This window comes from Rattus rattus, chromosome 9, assembly GCF_011064425.1.
Source record: "Rattus rattus isolate New Zealand chromosome 9, Rrattus_CSIRO_v1, whole genome shotgun sequence".
Taxonomy (NCBI): domain Eukaryota; kingdom Metazoa; phylum Chordata; class Mammalia; order Rodentia; family Muridae; genus Rattus; species Rattus rattus.
The window spans coordinates 34,151,478-34,171,285 of record NC_046162.1 but is presented as its reverse complement, the minus strand read 5'-3'; the positions used below and the strand labels follow the sequence as shown (position 1 = coordinate 34,171,285).

General features: G+C 51.9%; 1 protein-coding gene across 1 annotated transcript in view; it reads right to left on the bottom strand.

Moving 5' to 3' along the window:
• Positions 1-397: 397 nt before the first annotated feature.
• The window catches only part of Col23a1 (collagen type XXIII alpha 1 chain), a 290,415-nt gene continuing 271,004 nt past the window's right edge, over positions 398-19,808 (bottom strand). Inside the window, 16 exon segments of the mRNA XM_032914417.1 lie at positions 398-4,244; positions 4,689-4,727; positions 6,999-7,085; positions 7,255-7,308; positions 9,715-9,741; positions 9,968-10,021; positions 10,105-10,167; positions 11,429-11,455; positions 11,671-11,727; positions 12,026-12,088; positions 12,797-12,886; positions 14,116-14,160; positions 14,854-14,907; positions 16,407-16,484; positions 18,804-18,848; positions 19,234-19,296. Coding sequence (XP_032770308.1) covers positions 4,242-4,244; positions 4,689-4,727; positions 6,999-7,085; positions 7,255-7,308; positions 9,715-9,741; positions 9,968-10,021; positions 10,105-10,167; positions 11,429-11,455; positions 11,671-11,727; positions 12,026-12,088; positions 12,797-12,886; positions 14,116-14,160; positions 14,854-14,907; positions 16,407-16,484; positions 18,804-18,848; positions 19,234-19,296 — 849 coding nt within the window. The 3' untranslated portion in view covers positions 398-4,241.

The window sequence follows — 19,808 nt, the reverse complement described above, 5'->3', positions numbered from 1 at the left end:
CAAGTCGCTACACGAAGAGAATTTTGCACTGGGCAGATAGGAAGCGGGTTTGAAAACTTCTGAGTCCTTCCTTATGTACTGTGCAGGAAACAGGCCCGGGAAAGAAAGGGGCTTTGCACACAATAGGCCCGCTGCAGAGGTCTTCCTGGACTCCTGAATGACAAGAGACCTCTGTGGTCCCAGAGATGAGAGAGCAGAGGTACTCCCTCAGGGGTTGAGTGCTGGGACTGACTGCCTTGATGAACCGGGGAACAAAGGCGGGAATGCCCCTCAGCAGGCTGGGGCGGTCTTGTTCACATGCCAGCCCTCTGCCCCATTCTCCAGTACCTTATTTCTTCTCTTCCCTAGGAAATTGCGAACTGCTTACAGCACTTATTAAATAAAGAACAGCCTTATATTCTTGTGGTTTTTCGTTTGTTTTTATTGTGGTAAAACATACATTAAAAAACAAGCCATTTTGAAGGGTACAATTCAGTGGCATTAGTATATTCTCGATGTTGCATCCTGTCACCAACACCCAGCCACAGAGACCTTCTGTCTTCCCAAACTGACCAGAGTTTCATAGTTTTAACTATAAACCTATCTAAGAGTCCATCTTCCTGCTTAGAAAAGGCCTGCCCTTCCTGCCTCTGGCCCCATGCTAAAGGTCCTCTCTCCATTTTCTGGTTCTGGCATTTGCTCTTCAAGGCAACACTGGAGGCCAAGAGGGCACAGGCTGAGAGGAGGAAGGGACTGAGCAAGACTTGGATACAGTGTGTGTGGGGAGGCATGGTGGTGCAAGCCTGTAATCCCAGCACTTGGGAAGCTGAGGCGGAACTGCAACTTTGGGACCAGCCTAGGCTATGCATTGAGACACGTTCTGAACAAGCAAACAAACATACCCCGTGCCCAACCCGTGATTGGAGAGCAGGGTTTCCTCAGCTGGCATTCACAGTGAGCAGCTTCACCACTGGCCCTGTCCAGTGTCCTGGATTTCAGGTGTAAGTTAACCTTGACTGTCTACCAAACGCCAGGAGTGTCCCCCAATCCTGTGACAACTCAAAGCCTCCTTTAAGGACAGGAAATCTAGTATGGTAGCTTCTCTCAAGCCTCGGAGCCATCTGTCCATGGGGACAGTCATCCTGGTGCTTTCTTTAGTGGCTACGGAACATGGAATAGTCAAGGACTCAGTAAACAGACTCCTCCCTTCCAGAATTAGATGCCTTACAGAAAACTGGCCTCCTTGGTAGGGAGAACCAAGGTCTCTCAGCCCTTGAGGCTCAGTGGTGGGGCAGGGCACTCCCCAGTGTCTCACTTTGGATCTTGAACAAACTCCTTCTTGAACAAAAGCCCTCACTTCAGGCTGGCATAGACACTCAGTGGCTCTGCATGTCCATTTGCAAGGATACAAGGTAGGAGTCCACATGGAGGCAGTAATGGGCCAAGAACAGCCCATGGCAGCCAGCCTGAGAGGTGAAAAGGAGAACTTGTGGTTTCATCCTCTAGAAAGCTCTACTCATTGTCCAGCCATTGTCAGGGGTCTGCTGGGCATATTCCATGCGTTACCAAACAAGTCTGAAGAAAAACCCTCCAAGAGCATGGGTTCAGTCCAAAGCCTGTCACTCTAGCCTGGCTGTGTATCTCTGAGCAGATGACTACCCACTGCAGGCCTCAGATTTCCTATATGCAAAATGGACATCGTGACACCTACCCCTGCAGCCCCTTTCCTTTCTTCGAAGGACTGATAAGGGGATCAAATAATGCTGTTTTTAGAGTACTTTGCTAACTGTAGAATGTGGGGGGAGGGGCTTGGGAGGCTATGCTGCATCTCCAAAGCAGGCATTGACACCAGCGAGCCAGCCACCTTAGTCAACTTGGTCCACTACATCTGTCTCTCTCTCTCTTTTCCCCCCTTTCTTATTTCTGGTTTCCCAGTTGACCCAGTGTGGCAGAGAACATGGTCTGCTGGGTTTTTTGCCAGCTCCTCAGGGGGACAGAGGTACGATCTTGACGTCACCTGTGTGTGGCTGGGCCTCTGTTTAGCAAAGAATGCATGTGTATGTGTACAGTCTGGGGAGTGTGGCCCTCCTTGCATCTCTGCCCTTGGAGGAAGGGGACAGAGACACTGTTATTGCCACTCCTGTTTGTTTCTGCACACAAAGAGCTTGGTTTTGTCATCTATGAAAATGGGCACATTTGTTGGGCATCTTTCTTCAGGTTGCCGTAAGGACAAGTAGAGGGAGACATGGGTCCACTCTGCGGGGTTGTGGTCACTACTCGGTCTTGGAGCAGATAGAGTGAGGACAGCCAGCCATAGGTACTTTGGGGTGTCAGACTGGTCCTAGGCTCTCTGTGTATATTCCATAAATCTGAATCTTACTGAACCACATCTGAATTTTGAGTATTACTGTCCCATGCTACAGATGAGTGGCAGGAGGCATCACTTAAGATGCTGTAACAAGGGCCAACTGTAGCTTTTTTGGTTAAGTGCTTGCCTAACAGGCAGAAAGTCTTAGGTTCGAAACCCAGCACTGTCTAAGTCAGGCACAGTGGTGCACAACCGTAATTCCAGCACTTGGGAGTAGAGACTGGAGGGCCAGAACTTTAAGGTCATCCCGAGCTACATAATGAGTTCAATGCTAGCCTGTGCTACAAGAGAGCTGATTTTATTTTATTTTAAAGGGCTACAGTGAAATCTACTCTCCCACATTTTCTCATTTAAACATGACATTGACACTTTGCTCATTTGAGAGGTGGGGCTGTCTTCTACTTCAACTGGGGCGAGCCTCTGGCTCTGGCAGGAAGTGCAGCATGTGACTTTGAAGGCTTGGTCATATGGGGTGATACAGCTTTCTAGGGATTCTGCTGTCATGCTGTGAGGAAGCCCAGGCCGTGCAGAAAAGTCACAGGTAGGTAGGTGTCGCTCATGATCCTTGGGATCCTAGCTGACAGACAGATGAGGGAGAGTCTACATGAGGCCTAGTCAGGTGAACCTCCGAATCCCTAGAATTGACAGACTGGACATTTTAGGGTGTCCTTGCTGAGCATAACAGAAGGGCATACAGAGGCTCAGTGACAGGATGTGACTGGTCCCAGGATTCTGCTGACATGTGTGGGTCCAGGTCTTGGGCCTGCATCCTCCTACCCTGAATATATCCCCTGGTTTGGAGGAAGGGTGTGCCCCCCAGGGAGAGCCCCTTTGCCAGGAACCATCGGAATGAAACTCAGCCAGGGGTGATCAGGGAAGTCTGTAGGGGCAGGTATACTGGACGCACATTTGTGGTTTATTGCTCATGGTGCCTTTATATGCAGAGGGATGTGAGGCCGTGGATGGAGCAGGAGCTAGGAAACTTCGTTAGAGGTGTTCAAGCCTCTCCAGAGAGGGCAGGGGTTTCAGTCACAGGTGCTTTGCTCAGGCTTGCCGGGGGACCAGCCTTCATTTACTAGGGGGCCTGTTTCTGACAGGCTAACCAGAGGTCTAGGTCAGAGACTTGGGGCCAGTGAGATACAAGTTCTGAACAGGAGGCCTGTCTCCTTGGGCTGACAAAGCCACTTCCTGTTCCTGCTCTGGGTGAGGAGACAGGAAGTAGCAACTAGTGGGTATGGCCTCTTCACCCTACAGTCAGGGTTCACTGGGCTGCCTGCCAGTGAGGTATCCACAGAGTCTTGCCATTTCCCAAGGTCTGAAGAGGGTACAAGCTCCTGTGTCAGGAAGCCTACTGAACTTGGGTGGAGCAAGGCCCTCTTGGGGTTCTTCCATTGCCTTCTCCCCAAGTGCTGGACTCTAGGAATCTTCGCCTGCCCTGTTAAACCTAGGGTTCCAGTGCAGCTGCCTGTGGCACAGTCCAGAAGCAAGAGGGTACAGCAGGTGTCCAAGGGGGTGTCGTTAGACAGTGAGAAGGTGGGGCAGTGGGGTTTCAGAGGACAGTTGTTGTAAGTCTCTGCTAATCAGGTGATTGTAAGCCCGACCTGGAGTCCGTCCATCCTCACCTGAGCCAGGCGTTTTCACCCTCGTCCTCTCCCTGGGAAAGCCAGGCCCTGCCAGGGGCCTTCGAACACAAGTTTCCCCAGAGCAGCCAGCCTGTCTGCGTTCTTGCCGGCTTCCTGTGCAGATGGTCCAGGGGCTGGTTGGCACACTTGCAAATCTTACAAGGCCACAGTTGGCGCATCCCATAAAGAAGTTCAATATATTACTGTTTTGTTTTTACACGAGTTAAAAACATCCAAACGGATCTGTACAGGTTGGGAGCTATGCCCGAGGATCACTGGAAAAGGAGGGAGAGATGGAAAGTGATGGAGGAGCCTAGGGAGATCCTGTGATCCCCACTAGCTTCTTCTACCCTGCTGATGTGTTCAGGAACAAGCATAGCCCCCCTTTCCTTTCCAGGCCCCTCTCAGTGGGGCAGCTAAAATAAGTCTCAGAAAACCCCCTGATGATTTTGAACTGGCAGGGCCAAATGCCAACCAAGATCCAGATGGGCCAGCGAGGCAGACATCAGCCAGGACCAAGCTCCAAGCCTTGGCCCTGTGACCACAAAGTCACAAACATCTTGGGGAAACATGACTATGCAATCACTGTGTGAGACAGCAGTGCAGAGACTCAAACCTCTTCATGGTGGTGCCTGGTCCTCCATGGTCCTCTCTGTCCCTCTAACTCTCCCATCCCAACTCCTCCAGGCCCACCCTCGAGACCCTTTCCTGTAAGGTACCTTATGCCAGCAACCAGGCACAGGCAACCCGTCGGGGCCCTGGAAAAGAAGAAGGTTTAAGTGACAGGAGTGAGAGGCTGCTGGTCTCTCAATGCCTCCCCCACCTCCCCACCCCTTTCTTGGAACTTTGGGGAGATGTAGCCAAGCAGTTGTTACTCGAAGCCACTGAACTCCATGGAGGCAGGGCTGGGAATCTCCTTTGTCTGTCTGAGGACATAATGTCCCCTCATTGCGCTGGTTCTGTCCTCCCGTGGTGCGCTGTGGGGATACTTGACTAGTGGGCAGAAACGGGACGCTCTGACGATTATAATGGGCACTATGCCAGGCACTTGCCAGCCAGAAGAGGACCTGGTCCTGTGAAGGGGTACAGGCCTCCTGCCTCCCAGGGGGCCCGAGACTTTTCAGACTTTAGGCAGGAATGCCTCTGAGAGAGTGAAGGAAGATAATGCCGTCAGGGTGAACTCTGGGCATTAGAGGTGGGGTCGACTGGAGATCCCAATAATGTCCACCCAACCACTGGCCATAAACGGGTAGATTTCCTCAGGTGACCTGGAGAGTTGGAGAGCTGGTGAACAAACAAAAAGTCCCTGGGAGACCTTGAGGCATAAATACTCCATTCTGTCCCAAAGCACAGGTAGAGGGAAAATGCATGGGACACACCCCGGGCCCCTTCCAAGTACATGCTGGGGCACAGTTTGGGGACCAGAAGACAGGGAGAGGAGAAGAGGGTTAGAATGCACCAGAAGGCAGAAGTGAGGAAGAGATGGGGCAGAACCAGCATCCCAAAGCATCCCCAAAGGTCCAGCATTGCATACACAGCACACAGCAGCCAGACTGCGTACCACAGGGCAGGGCCTGATGCCCTTCACAAGGCCCGGGGAGCCTGGCGCCCCCTGCTTGCCTCCACATCGAGGTTGTTCCTGTATTAAAGACAAAGGCTTACTCACTTGGAGGAAGTCTGGGTCCAGGCTTTGTGGAAGCAGGACTGGGCTTCTTTACCCTCGCAGCTGTGTGTATGCCCGCCGTGCGTGCGTGCGTGCGTGCGTGCGTGTGTGAGAGAGAGATCAGGCCCTCAGGCACCTTCTGTCTTTTGTTTGAGACAAGGTGTCAGTTAGCCTGGAACTTTGGCATGTAGGCAGGGCTAGCTGGCCAGTGGACTCCAGAGATTTGACCGTGTCTACCACACCAGCACACATCACTATGCCTAACTTTCCATGTGGGTTCTGGGAATAGAGCTCAGGTTTTCATACATGCAAGGCAAGTGCTTTTCTGTTTGAGCCATGCCCTCAGTCCTGGCTGCCTGTGCTTCAGACAGAGTCTCAAGGCAGCTGAGGCCTCAATGTTTCCATCCTCCTGTCTCAAGCTCCTGAGTGCCAGGATTATAAGCTTTCCCCCCTTGCATTAATATCCCAGACCCACCTGGAAGGAAGAGAGGAAGGTACAGAGGGTTGAGCTCACTGGAGGCCAGGAGACTGAGCAGAGGTCCCTGATGGGGCCAGTCTGCCTGCTTCTCAAAGCCCTGCCTGGGAGCGAACATCTGGGTGGTTTAGTATCGAGACCCAGCTCTTCCATTTGCCTGTCCTTTCTGAGCACCACGGAGAGACCCTGATAGGTAAACCCTTCAGCTTTCTAGAAAACTAGGAACTGAACTGAGAGCTTCACTGCCGGGCTTGGTGTGCTTTCAAGAGCTTTTGCCAGCAGGAAGTGAGACAGGTAAGTGGGGAGTGGAAAAGGAAGGAGCTGCATGCTTACCAAGGGGATTGGGGAAGAGGCTAGGCTGTCAGTGGAAGAGAAGATACAGGAGGGAGAGGTATGAGAGGGGAATGAGAGACCTAGGGAGGGCAGGGTGGCCTGACTTTCCCAGTGACTGAGGGAGTCGCATCTCACAGTTCAGAGGAAGCCAGACCCCAGTGAGATCTTAGGCACCTATGGTCAGAGCTGGGGAGGAGGGTCCGACACTCACTGACTTTGTCCCCACCAAATCTGTCTGTCTGCTAGGCTTCCCTCCCCTGCCCCTAGCCCCCTCCCGGGGCACCCTCAAATTATTGATGATGCTAGGAAAAACCAGTTCTATTCCTGTCCTGGATTTTCTTCATCCCTACCCAAGGTTGGCCCAAGATGGACCAAGTCATCTCTGCCTTGAGGCTGAGTAAAGAGAAGACAGTAACCCAGGGCGGTAAGTGCTTATTGGCCAGGCCTCCGTCACTACAGACAGCTGCTGATTGGAGTATCAGGACCACAGCACAAGGAGCTGTGATGCTGGCTATGGTACTACGGCTGGCCAGAGCTCCATCCTGCTGAGACACCTACCACAGGGCATGGCTGGTCAAGGCCTGGTGGGCCTGGCTCTCCCTTCTGGCCTTTCACTCCTTTCCGACCAGGAACTCCTCGCTCCCCCTGTAAAAGGAGGAGATGGTAGGGTGGTTATGGTTGCTGGGCTTGGGACCCCTCCACTACCTCTCAGTGAGATGCCTTAGGGCCCAGCAGCAACCAGAATCTGCAGCTTTAGGCCCAGCCTCCACCTCCCCACCTGCTTGTCCCATCATCCTCCTCCCTTCCCCCTCACCTTCTCTCCTCGTTCACTTCGGTCGCCTTTCTCTCCCCTGGGTCCAGGGAAACCCTGACGGATGGATGAGAGGTTAAGCCTGAAGTGGGAGCTGAGCCCACTTCTCTGGGACCTGATGCCTCTGCTCCTCACTCACCCATCATCATCCTTCATCCACACATAACTGGCACCAACTGCCAAGCTCTGGTTGGTAGCTTATGTGCCTGCTGGGTACCAGCTGGGGCCCCCAGCTCTGCTCCTGGCTAGAAACCCCAAGGGGGGCAGAGCTACTGGAGAGGGGCCCTGTCCTCCTGCCATACCCAGACACAGCTGGTCCTGGCCTAGACTTGGCTGGGACAGAGGAAACCCACAGAAGTCATGTGGCTGGCCATCTTCAATGGACTGAGAAAAGGTCACTTGTGCCCTCTGCCCTTGGCTCAGTGCCCTCTATGTTCATCTCTTATTCTAATGTCCAAGCATCCAGTAGGGTGCAGGGTGCAGGCTGGATGCTGGAACAGATAAGGATTTGATGTGTTTCCTCCCATATGTCTCTGGGACAGGCTATGGAGTGGGCATGAAAATCTTGCTCAGGTACAGATGAATGAGTCAGACATGGCAGGACTGTAGATAGGCTGTTCTGACAAGGGGGTAGGTACCACAGGAATCTTTTGAACAAGGTCACCATCCAGCTGGGTGGAAATGGGCTGGGACTTGCTAGGTAGAGAAAATGGCAGGGCTCCTAGATGCCACACTGAGCTCCAGACCTTCTAGGAAGCAGATGAAGCCACTCCAAGCCACAGAGAGCTTTATCCCATTAGCCTTAGACCCAGAACTGGAATGGGGTTCAGCAGGGTTACTATACAGCTCTGTCTTCACATCAGTAGAAGGTGACCCTCCCAGGCACCTGGCTGGTCCCTCTCTTCCTGGACCAGGCTCACCATGGCAATAGCACTCTCTTCTTACAGTCTAGGGCACACCCTAGTGGACTAGCAGCCCTGCATCCCAGTCTCCTTCCCTGCCTCATAACCTCTCAAGACTCCTCCTTCCCTCTCACTGACTACCTCCAGGGGTCAGGGCATGGAGCCTGGTCAGAGGGGAAGCTGTACTCCTATACCCCACGATGGCTCAGGGTTGGCTAACGAGAGCCAAAGAGATTTGCTCTGCACTGCTAGAGGGGGAGGTAAATCTTCTCACTGTATTTGAGTCCAGGAAGCTACTTGTCTGGAGGGGTGGGCTGGACCAGATCTCTGCTGATTTCCACAATTGGAAGGCAAAGACCAGAGAGGGAGAGGGCTGGGTGGTGTTGACATGGCTGTGCGCTGGATACATGTGGTTAATCCCCAGACTTTTCAGTGAGTTATTTTAAGCAAGTTTGAACTATTTCTTTTGTTTATGTTGTGTTACCAAAGAAGGTCTGATGTGATCAACATCAAGCTAATGTTTCCAGTTGTCTCCTTGTCACAATACCACCCTAACCGAGGTCTCATCACTGTCACAGATGCATTGCAGCAGCCTCCTTACTGCTCTCCTCACCTCCCTTTTACAGGGTATCATTCATCCATCCACCCACCCACCCACTTATCCACCCATCCACCCACTCACCACTCATCCACCCACCACTGATCCATCCACCCACCCCCACCCCATCATCCATCCATCCATCCATCCATCCATCCATCCATCCACCCCACCACCCATCAATCCACCCACCCACCCACCATCCACTCCACCCACCATCCATCCATCCATCCATCCATCCATCCATCCACCCACCCACCACCCATCCATCCACCTACCCACCCACCATCCACCCATCCATCCACTTACCCATCCATCCATCCATCCATCCACCCACCCACTCACCTATTCATCCACCTACCCACCCACTCACCCATCCATCCATCCATCCATCCACCCACTCACCTATTCATCCACCTACCCACCCACTCATCCACTCACCCACTCATCCACTCACCCACCCATCCATCCATCCATCCGTCCGTCCATCTATCCATCTATCCATCCACTCACCCACTCTTCATCCCTCAGCTATCATTCTTGCCCATTAGTCCATTTTCACCCATCTATCCACCATCCATCCATTAATCCATTCCCCACCATCTCTTCATCATTCTCTCCCTTCGGTCACTATCCATTCATTTCTTTAGCCATCACCCACTGTCTGCCTGTCCATAAGTCTGTCTCTCTGTCCATCCTCTATCATCTGCCAATCCTTAGCTCATCCATCCTTTCTCTACTCATGCATCAAGTTCATCAGTGTTCGGCTGTCCCTTTGTTGTCAGCCTATCATCCATCCCCAGAGCACTCCAGGGAATGTTGCTGGATTCTGCACTAAGGACACAGGGGAACCAGCTAGCAGCATCCTCTGGGATGGGCCATGCCTGAGCTAACTAGGTTGAGCTATATGCATGGCAACAACACGAGGGCCCAGGCACTCACAGTGAATCACACAAAACTTACGTCGAGTCCTGGCTCTCCGGGTCGGCCCTGAGGAGAGACATAGAGGGCATGAGGGGCTGGAGATGGGGTGTTAGACACTCAAATGATGGGGAGTTCAGCCCAGTGGCTGGTAACAGGCAAAGGGGCAGGGGAGGATGGTGTCCCGGAGGTACAGTAATTAGTCTAATGGGGTGCAGGGGATGAATCCCAAAAGCTGAGTGGCATGGTAGGTATGTGGTCACTTTGGGCAGTGCCCTCAAGGCAAGGTGAGTACCTTCTCTCCTTTGGTTCCTGGCAACCCAATAAGGCCTGGTGGGCCAACTGGTCCCTGGGTGGAAGAGGAGAGGGTTAGCAGGCATGGTGGGCATAGGATGCCATGTCTCTGGGATAAACAAAGCTCATGACACTCACAGGCAGACCGTGAGGGCCTCTCTCACCCGATGCACCCTTTTCTCCCTTGGCTCCATCCAGGCCCTGGAAAGGAGGAGGGAAATTAGTTAGGGGAAGGGTGGGAGAGACAGGTCAGGAGAGCCTGGGTCTGTGTGGAGACTGAGGTGTGCATGGCAGGTGGAAGAGAGATGGGCTCCAGGCTGTCAGGCCTAGCCCCAGCTTGCTCCCTTCTTTCACAAACAGGGCGGGCATGGCCCTGATGGCTGTGGTCACCACCATGCCACAGAAGCACTTTGACTACCACCAGCTCCTGGAAGGCCAGCCTTGGACCAGGACTGTCAGCAGATGTCTCTTCAAACAATAACGTGTTGAAGCTTATGCTGCAGGATATTTGATCACACTGTGAGCCCCAAGATTGTGTTATTTACTGGAAAACAAAACAAAACAAAACAAAAAAACCTCCCCCCTGTTTCTAGTTGTGGTGTGGCTCAGCCCTGACACACACCTTTATTCCAAGAGGTTTCTGCATGAATGTTGGAAACAGGATTCAGTAAAGTCAACCATAGGTCAAGAGGTGGAGCAAACAATCAGTTGACAGGAAGTGTCAGGATACCAGAGAGAGTAAGAGAAAGTCAAGAGAACAGATAGAGAGATGCACAGGAAGAAGGGAGGGGTGTTCAGTTTGAAGGGTTTTTTTTTTTTTTTTTTTTTTTTGAGGGGGGGGCATTCCTGGTGGGACATGAGTTGGGTGGTGTCTCTGCCTCTCTGAGCTAGCAGACTTTCACCTCAACAGTTGACTCCCGAGTCTTCCTTGGTAAAGTCGAACGATTGAGATTTTGTTAAAAAAACAAACTTGGGACAAGATAGGATCAGAGGCAGTGCCTGTCTGCTGCACCAGGTCAGGGTTCTGTGACAGAGTCCTCCACAGGGCCTGTGAGCCGGGGAGGGAGAGAGTGGATCGTGTCTGCCGAGAGCTGAGGCAGGCTGGGTTTCCACTGTTCGCCTCTCCTGGGGCAGGCACGTGGCACAGTGCACTTGAGGTTTTGATTTAAGAGACGAGGGTAAGACGAGGCCAAGACAGTGGACAGAGAAGATGCCGATGTACCTGGGCAAGAGCCGGGGAGGGGGAAGGATTGGGGGGCAGAGGAAGGTGGGGAAATGGGCTTGCGTGAAGAGGGAGGCAGTTAGGGTGCCTAGGCGAAGGGAGAAGGAAAGGACCGAGGCCCAAACATGGTGTGGGGCTGCTCTGGGAACATTGTCTAGGGCCCTGGGAATGGATGGGCTGTACAGTGCCTCACTCTGTCCAGCAGTAAACTTTGTGAACGAGCAGGGTCTCTGCACTCACCTTGGGACCCTGGATCCCCTGAAGGCCCTGAAAGAGGAGAGAGCTGTGTGACTGAGAGGAAACTTTAAGGCCAAAACCTTGAATCAGGCTGGTCACTGGCTCCTGGGGCTCTGACGGGAGCTCTGCCCTTTTGACCTTAGGTGCCCTGCAGCCCCCATGGAGAAGCCTTTCCTCCTCTGGACCACCATCCCCAGCCACTCCCCACTTGGTATCCCAGTTGCTTTAGGTTAAACTGTTCTTACCATGGGGCCGGGGGGACCAGGAGGACCGGGGGGCCCTGGCTCCACTATGATCTGGGCCTGGGGAGGGTTTGAAATGGGTTAATTACCCTGTGTCCGTAACCTCTCATCTGCTCATCGCCCTGAGATCCCCACAGGCTTGCAAGCATCCTGAGCCCCTGGACAGGGCTCCTTCCTGCCCCCCAGAAGGGCACAACATGGGGTCTCAGCTGCAAGTGCAGTGAAGGACACAGTCTGAGGCTACATCACTCCCCTGATTTCCAACTGTTCTTTGTTGACTCAGGACAGGTGGCTCCTCTGTAACCAAGGTTCAGCACCCCCACTCCCCAAGGAGCCCCCAGCCTCAGTTTCCCCTTACCAGGCTCTCCTGTAGATGGTCAGATGCTGACTCTCCCTTTTCTCCCTTGGGACCATCGGCACCCTACAGGGCAGAGCGGCCAGTGAGTTTTCTTGTTCATCCTAAGGTCACCTCCCTCTCTGTGTGCTCAGTCACCCCTTCCCCGCCCCCCACCTCAGCACCCGGTCTTCTAGAAGGGCAGTCAGTGCCCTTAACCACTGAGCCATCTCTCCAGCCCTTCCTTTTTCCCTCCTGTAAAATAATTTTACTTCCCAACACAGTAAACATATATATCCAAATATCCTTGCACATCTATGCACAAATAATTTTTATGTCACACCTGCCTTGAGAGCTAAAGTGTAGTAAAAAGCTGTCTTGGCTGCGATATGCAATGTCTGATTGGCTAATGTTCGTCCCCGAGGCTTTTCTAATGAGGCCCCGGGGTGATAGAAATGTTAAGGTCAGTGGTGGGTGCTTATTGCCGACTGCTGACCAGTTCTGTGCTGTCACTGGGACTGGAAAGTTGATTCCATGTTAGCAGTGGGGGAACTGGGAGCTGGGGAGATTAGTTGCTGTGCTGTCGGACTCCAGGGCTGAGAGGTGGGGCAGGTCAGGCCACTTAGTTATCCAGCTAAGTGGTTCCTGCCAGGCTGGGCCTCCCTACCTCACCTGCAGGGCTCCCTGTGGGCCTGTGAAAGTTCTTTGGCGGCTGAGGTGGTAGAGGCTGCAGGACATTCGGGCGAGAACCCTCCACCCTGCTAACATTCAGCCAGTCCCTGTCCAACTACCTACCGGAAGACCTGACAGGCCCATCTCTCCTGTTTCCCCTTTGGGCCCAGCTGGTCCAGGCTCTCCTGGGTCTCCTTTTGGTCCTTTGGGACCCTGAAAGTCACCAGAAAAAGGAATCAGTGGACACTGGTGGGCATTCTCTTCTGACCGACCCCTGTGGGCCCTTGAACGTCACAGGTCTGACCTCATAACCACAGGGCAGCTCATGCCTGTCACAAGATCTGACACCTCACAGAGACATAATACATGCAGGGAATTGGTTGAGTGACGGAGTGCTGTCACTTAAAGCAAACTAACATGTTCGTTGGTTCATTCATTCATTCATTCATTCATTTTTCTTTCTTCATTTCTTCCTGTCTCCACCCTCTCGCTCTTTCTGTAGTCAAGGATAACCTTGAATTCCCGATTCTTCTACTTCCACTCTCTTAACGCAGGGATTACCGTGTGCCAGCACGCCTAACCTTATAAGCAGGGACTATGGGGACACTCCACCTCTGCTTCCCTGCATGCTTGGGGCAGCTTGTGAAGACGGAGGTGTTCCTTCTGGGATCCTCGGGAGGCCAACTTTTTGACTTTTCATTTTTCATTAAACGTTTCATTTACTTCTATTTTATGTGTGTGGCTGTTTTGCTTACATCTAGGTCTGTGACCCACATGGGTGCAGTGCCTGCAGAGGCCAGAAGAGGGAGTTGGATCCTCTGGGACTGGAGTTACAGTCGGTTGTGAGCCTCTAAGTGGGGGCTGGGAACCAAACTCAGGTCCTCTGCAAAAGCGGCAAGAGCTGTTAACCACTGAGCCATCTCTCCAGTGCCTTGTTGTTTGTTTGGTAGTGCTGGCCTTGAACTCATGGTCTCATGCATGCTAGGCAAGCGCTCCACTGTGGAGCTACCCCTCTCCCCCCCATACCCCCTGCCCTCATGAGGCCAGCTCTGTGCTCATGTGTCAGGAGCTTTGAGTGACAACACTCCTTCACTCAACCAATTACCTGCACGTATCATGCCTTTGTGAAGGTGTCAGATCTTATGACAGGTGTGAGCTTCCATGTGTTTGCCGAGATTTGAACCTGGGTCCTTTAGAACAGTCAGTGTTCTTAACCACCGAGCCTTCTCTCCAGCCCGCAACTAATTATAGCCTGTCCAAGATGTGCCTCCTCTTAGGGACCCAGCAGTAAAGGTACATCCATATATACTGAGTGACACCTGGGGAGATGCTCGTTGAGGTCTATGTAGGAACACACACACACACACACACACACACACACACACACACACACACACACACACAGAGTACAACATTGACAGAGAAATGAAAGGCTCAAAGACCTTCTCTCCATCGATTCCTGGAGCACCAGGCAATCCAAGTTCACCCTGTAAGGGAACAAATGGCAAAATGGAATTGTCAGTAACAGTCAGTGGGTTAGTGGCCCAAGGTGGGGACTGCTGTCTCCCTGGTCAGCTCACAGATGCTGGGGTTGGGTCCCTGCAGATGGGCTTCCAGGAAGGTGTCTGTTGTCTCCCTCTGTGTGTTCAGCCTGCAGGGCAACTGGAGCTGGTGGCTGTCACTGCAGGCTGGGGCACTACTTAAGATTAGGACTGAAGGGTTCAGCGACTTGTTCTAGGTCACAGACTCCAGGGACGCTAGTGTCAGAACCAGACCCCGCCCAACCTGGGGTCTTTGTCTTGAGACAAGTTGTGATGAACAGGTATAAACCACAGAGTGGTTGTGTGCATCTGGGTCATTGTATGTCTTAAGGGGTCCATCGCTCAGTTTCAGGCTCTTTCCTCAAGAGTGGTAGCTAAGGGGTTGGGGATTTAGGTCAGTGGTAGAGCACTTGCCTAGCAAGCGCAAGGCCCGGGGTTTGGTCCTCAGCTCCGGGAAAAAAAAAAAAAAAAGAGTGATAGCTAGGGTCTAAAGGGATGTGATCTGTTTAGGAAGGGGCAAGACCCTTTTCTCCTGAACCTCATAAGCTGGGCTAGGATGACAGGATGAAATTAAGGGTTCATATGACAAAGAGAAGAGGTAGGACTTAGAAATGAGTACTTAGGAGTCCCAACACTGACCTTGGCTCCAGGGATCCCTGGTGGCCCAGGAGCTCCCTGTGGTCCGGGAGGACCCTGTGTGCAAAAGATTAAGCCAGTTATGGTTGGACAAGCCCCTCCATGGCCCACCAAGCCTTCCCACTTCAGGTCTAGTTCCCTAGCAGCTTGCTTCCCACCCAGTCATACCAGCTCTTACAACAGGCCGCTTGGTTTGGCCTTCAAGTCCACAGAAAGGCCAGCAAAAGGGCATTGGCCATGGGAGAAGATGCTGGTGCCCAAGGCTGGAAGTCCCTATGCCCTCACGGAAGTTCTCTTATGTATAAAACTCTCCTGCCTAAGATTTGGCAGGGCCCCTCCTTGTCCTTCAAAATAAGTCTCTTACTGGTGTTCAGCCCAAAGATGCAACCCAAACAATGGCTTGGTCCTGCCAGCTCTGCTGTGAATGCTCTGACCATCTGGCTCTGTTGTCTGCTGCCTGCTGTCCTGGAAGTTCCCCAGGCACATAGGTAGAGGATGGGTCCACACTGTCACAAGTTCTGAACTCATTCCTAAACTCTCGTACCAACACACTCGCTCATGCCCTCGCCCAGAGGCCACACCATTCCCAGCTCCTCCAAGCCAGTCCCCTTGTTGATGTCCCCTTGTTGATGTCCCCTCTGTGATGTCTCTAGACTTATTACCTCTACCCATTCTGTCTTCTTTAGGTCCAACCCAGCACTCATGTCCCTGGTGGGCTCCCTTTCTCAAGCTCTCCCCACACTAATGCTCATACACTTAAACAGCTCTACCTGGCTACCTCCAATACACTGCTATTTTGACATCTTCATCCTGAACCAACTATAGCTCCCATTGCCCGTGATATTGAGTCCTCTACCCACTCTGGTACTCACATCTACCTCCTCATACTCAGAAGGATTCCACTACATGTATCCCATGAGTCTGGGGCATACAATGCACCTCAGACCCGTATCACACCACAGCACACCACAGCACATCACACCATGCCATGCAGGCCAGCACAGGCCATAGTTACCATCAACTTGTACTTCCCGGAGGCCTGTGGGAGGTAACTGGGATTGACACTTCGGCAGAGTCAGGCACCAATGCCCACTTCAGTCTCTGATGACTACTTGACCCCGCCCCATATTCCTCCTTGAACTCAAGAGCAGTTAGCACTCATCTCTTTCTGGACTGGTGTCAAGAGACCACATAGGCCCTGAGGCTCCTTGGTTAGGCTTGTCCTTTTTTTCCCCCTCACGGTAATTATTAGAAGCCCTAGTCCCAACAGGGGTGCCTGGGAAACCCCTAGAGACACTGTTGGGTTTGGAGAGAGTGCTTTCCTTTTTTGCTTTGGCCCATGGGAAGCTCAGAGCTTTGTGAGTCACATTCACAGAAGGTCTCTCAATCCTGTGTGGATCTCCACACAGGACCAACATACACACTAGGTGCCTGATGAAACTGAGATCTCTGTGCTAAACTATTCTTGGTCCCATAAGTAAGACACAGAGTGAGCTATCGCTTCCTAAGGAACAGACATAAAGCGAGCATCCAGGGCCCACCAGGAACACTCTTACCTTCAGGGCATCTAAGATCCTGCCATCATAGTCGATTACCACCGTGTCACCTTGTTCTCCCTTGAGGCCTGGGGGACCCTGAGGCAGGAGAGGAAGAGCTGCATCATAGGTGACACGTAAGCTATCTCTGTCACATTCATGCCACGGGTATGCCTGTGCACCATGGTTCTCATAGCATGTTGTTCCTCAGGGGTCAGCTCTGCATAGCATGCAGGCCATGTGAAGAACGTGGCCGGGAGCCTGGGGACAACAGAAGAGGCCCAGTTCTCAGGGACTCACTGTGTATCCCTGTTCGTTTTGGAACTAGCAATGTAGACCAAGCTGTTCTCCAACTCAGAGATCCTCCTGCCTCTGCCTCCCAAGTGCTTGGATTAAAGGTGTGGGCCACCACCTCTGAATAGTTCCTGAGACTTTTAGATGTGTCCAAATGAAAGAGCCCAAAGCCACCCCAACTCCCTGTCCTGTCAGACACTGTGGTGACCGAGGAGGCTGGGTCTACCTTATTTACTGAGTCAGGGTCTCCTCATTAATCCCAGAGTGCACTGATACGGTTAGTCTTGCAGGCCAGCTTAATCTGATGATCCCCTGTCTCCACCTTCCATGGAATTAAGTGTTGACCACCACACCCACCCACTTGGTTGTCACACTTGCTTGGTTAAATTCTTTAATTGAACTGTGTCCCCAGCTCCCTGAGGATAGGAGGTGTGTGATAGCCTAAGAACCCATAGCCAAGGATGGAGTGCCAGAGTCAGCATAGACAGGCCCACGTGAGGCAGGTCAGCTACCTAGGGAATGCAAGGGACGTGAAAAGGGAGAGAGCAGTAGAGAGACTAAACTTGTGTCCTATGGATGTGGTACCTGTCAATAATAAATTTGATGGCCTGTAGCTTAGGCAGGAAGAAGGAGATGGAACCCCCAGGAGGCAGAAAGGATTCTGCCAGGTACGGGAGTTGTCCAGGTAGGTGTGGTTAGACAGACGCGGGGCACCTGAGCACAGGTAACCAGCCACGTGGCAGAACGTAGATCAGAATAAATGGGTTAATTTAAGTTATGAGCTCGTCAGAGAAGAGCATAGCTATACGGCTAAGGTATTTGAAAATCTATTTTGAGTCTGAGCCTTATTTCTGGGAGCATGGGTCTGAGAGGAAGAAACAGACCTAACTTCTACAGAGAGCCCCTTACTCTTCCTGGCTTCCATTCAAATCCTGATGGCTGACATCTCCGAGTTTTCACTACAGCAGGTCAGATCATCTGCAAAAGGACTGTATTCTTCTTGAGAAATATCACAGACTGGATTATTAAAAACTGCGGCTGAACTATGCCCCAAGTCCAACCTCCTTGGGCATGTACACATCAAGGAATCCTTCGATCAATGTTTTATCTTTCCTAACTCCCTTCTCCAGCTGCAAGTCTTCAGTGTTCAACAAGAAAAGGTCTCTTCAAGGCCAGACTTTTGTGGATAATGAAACACAATATTCAGGCACACGGTTTCCCTAATGTCTGAGCTTTAGGTAGCTTTAAAGTTTCTGATCACATATACAGTTAGACCTCTTTGGTTCCTCCCTCTCTTATTGCCTCCATCTGACTCCCTTCAAGTAGACATTTTTCTGTTTCATGAACAAACTTACTAACTTTCCTTTGCTCTTGGGGATGGATCACAACCACCTGTGACTCCAACTCCAGGGGATCTGATGCCCCCTTCTGGCCTCTGCAGGCACTGCATTCACATAAACAAAACGTGTGTGTGTGTGTGTGTCTACATATACATACACACATACATATATACATATAAGTATACATAATTAAAGAATAACATCTGCAGAGGATGTCAACGACCAGGATGTACCTCAGTAGAGTCCCCCAGGCTCTGAGGGGGGCTTCTTAGGCTCCACTGTTAGCAGCATTGAATTACATTTCTAGGTGCTGGTGACACATATGGGTTGGTTACAAAAGACCCAGGTAGGTGCTGGAGAGATGGTTCAGCCGTTAAGAGCATTTGCATTACGTGCAGAGGGCTAGGAAGGCAAGGTCATTCAAAATCAGGCAAGTCATGCCTAACGATAAACCAAAGACCAATGTTTGATTATGCAAAGAAGATTCTAGACATCGCTGTCTTTAGCCACACCAGAAGAGGGCATCAGATCCCATTACAGATGGCTGTGAGCCACCATGTGGTTGCTAGGAACTGAACTCAGGACCTCTGGAAGAGCAGCCAGTGCTTTTAACTGCTGAGCCATCTCTCCAGCTCTATGAAAAAAGTTTAAATTGCCACAAAAATGAAGGAACAAGATGCCTAGGGCTTGTTGTTTCACCATTCCTCTGGGACCCCTGTTGGGCACAAAGGGCTCTGACAGTACTCAGGGTCCCACCCGTGTGGCCAAAAGGGGTGTTGCTTACCCGGGGCCCTGTGGCTCCATCCGTGCCTGGGTGACCGGGCTCCCCCTGTGGAAATACACAGATACCTTCTGGTGTGTGTGCCTCTTAGACCCTCTTCCCCAGAGTCCAGAGCCCGTGTGCCCCACAGGGCCTCATGGTCTATGCATACAAACATCCTTTCACACTCTGTAACAGTGGGGATTTTGAGGTCCAGGACCCCAAAACGACATGACGCCTTAGCCCAGAGCTGGACCTGAATTAGACCTGGCTAATTGATCCATGGCCACTCACCCTCAGACTACCCTGCTTGCGATTCAAAGGAGATCCCTGAGACAGGCCCTCCTGGGACTCTCTAAAAGTACAAATTAAGAGATAACCCCCTCCACCCCCAGACTGGGTGACAGTGTCAATTGGGGCCTTTCAGGTACTGGGCAGAGCTTAGTGATATCACCTTCAGTCCAGGGGCACCGTCCACTCCAGTCTCTCCTTGGGGCCCCACATCCCCTGGCTCACCCTGAAATGAGAAATTATCAGTGAACACAGGCAGAGGTGCTAGCCTGGGGCAGCTGCACCTTATGCTCAGGACTCTGGTGACCTTGGTCCTTCTGGGCAAGGGGATGGACACAAGGTTCTCTTCAACCCCAGGGGGATTTAAGACCATGACCATGGCACAAATCTGGGGTAGCTCAAGAGACCTTGTGTGTGTGCGTGTGCGTGTGTTTGTGCGCGCGCGCGCGCGCACAAGTGCACACGTGTGTGTGGAAGTTGGGGGAAATCTCTGAGGGTCACTTCTTAGGCACCATCAAGATGTCTGTCTGTCTGTACACTCATCCATCTATCATCTATCATGTATCTATCAATCTTATCTATCTATCTATCTATCTATCTATCTATCTATCTATCTATCTATCTATCTATCTATCTATCATTCTTTTGAGACAGGGTTTCTCTGTATAGACCTTGCCTTCCTTAAGTTCACTTTGTAGACCAGGCTGGCCTTGAACTCACATAGATCTGTCTGTTTCT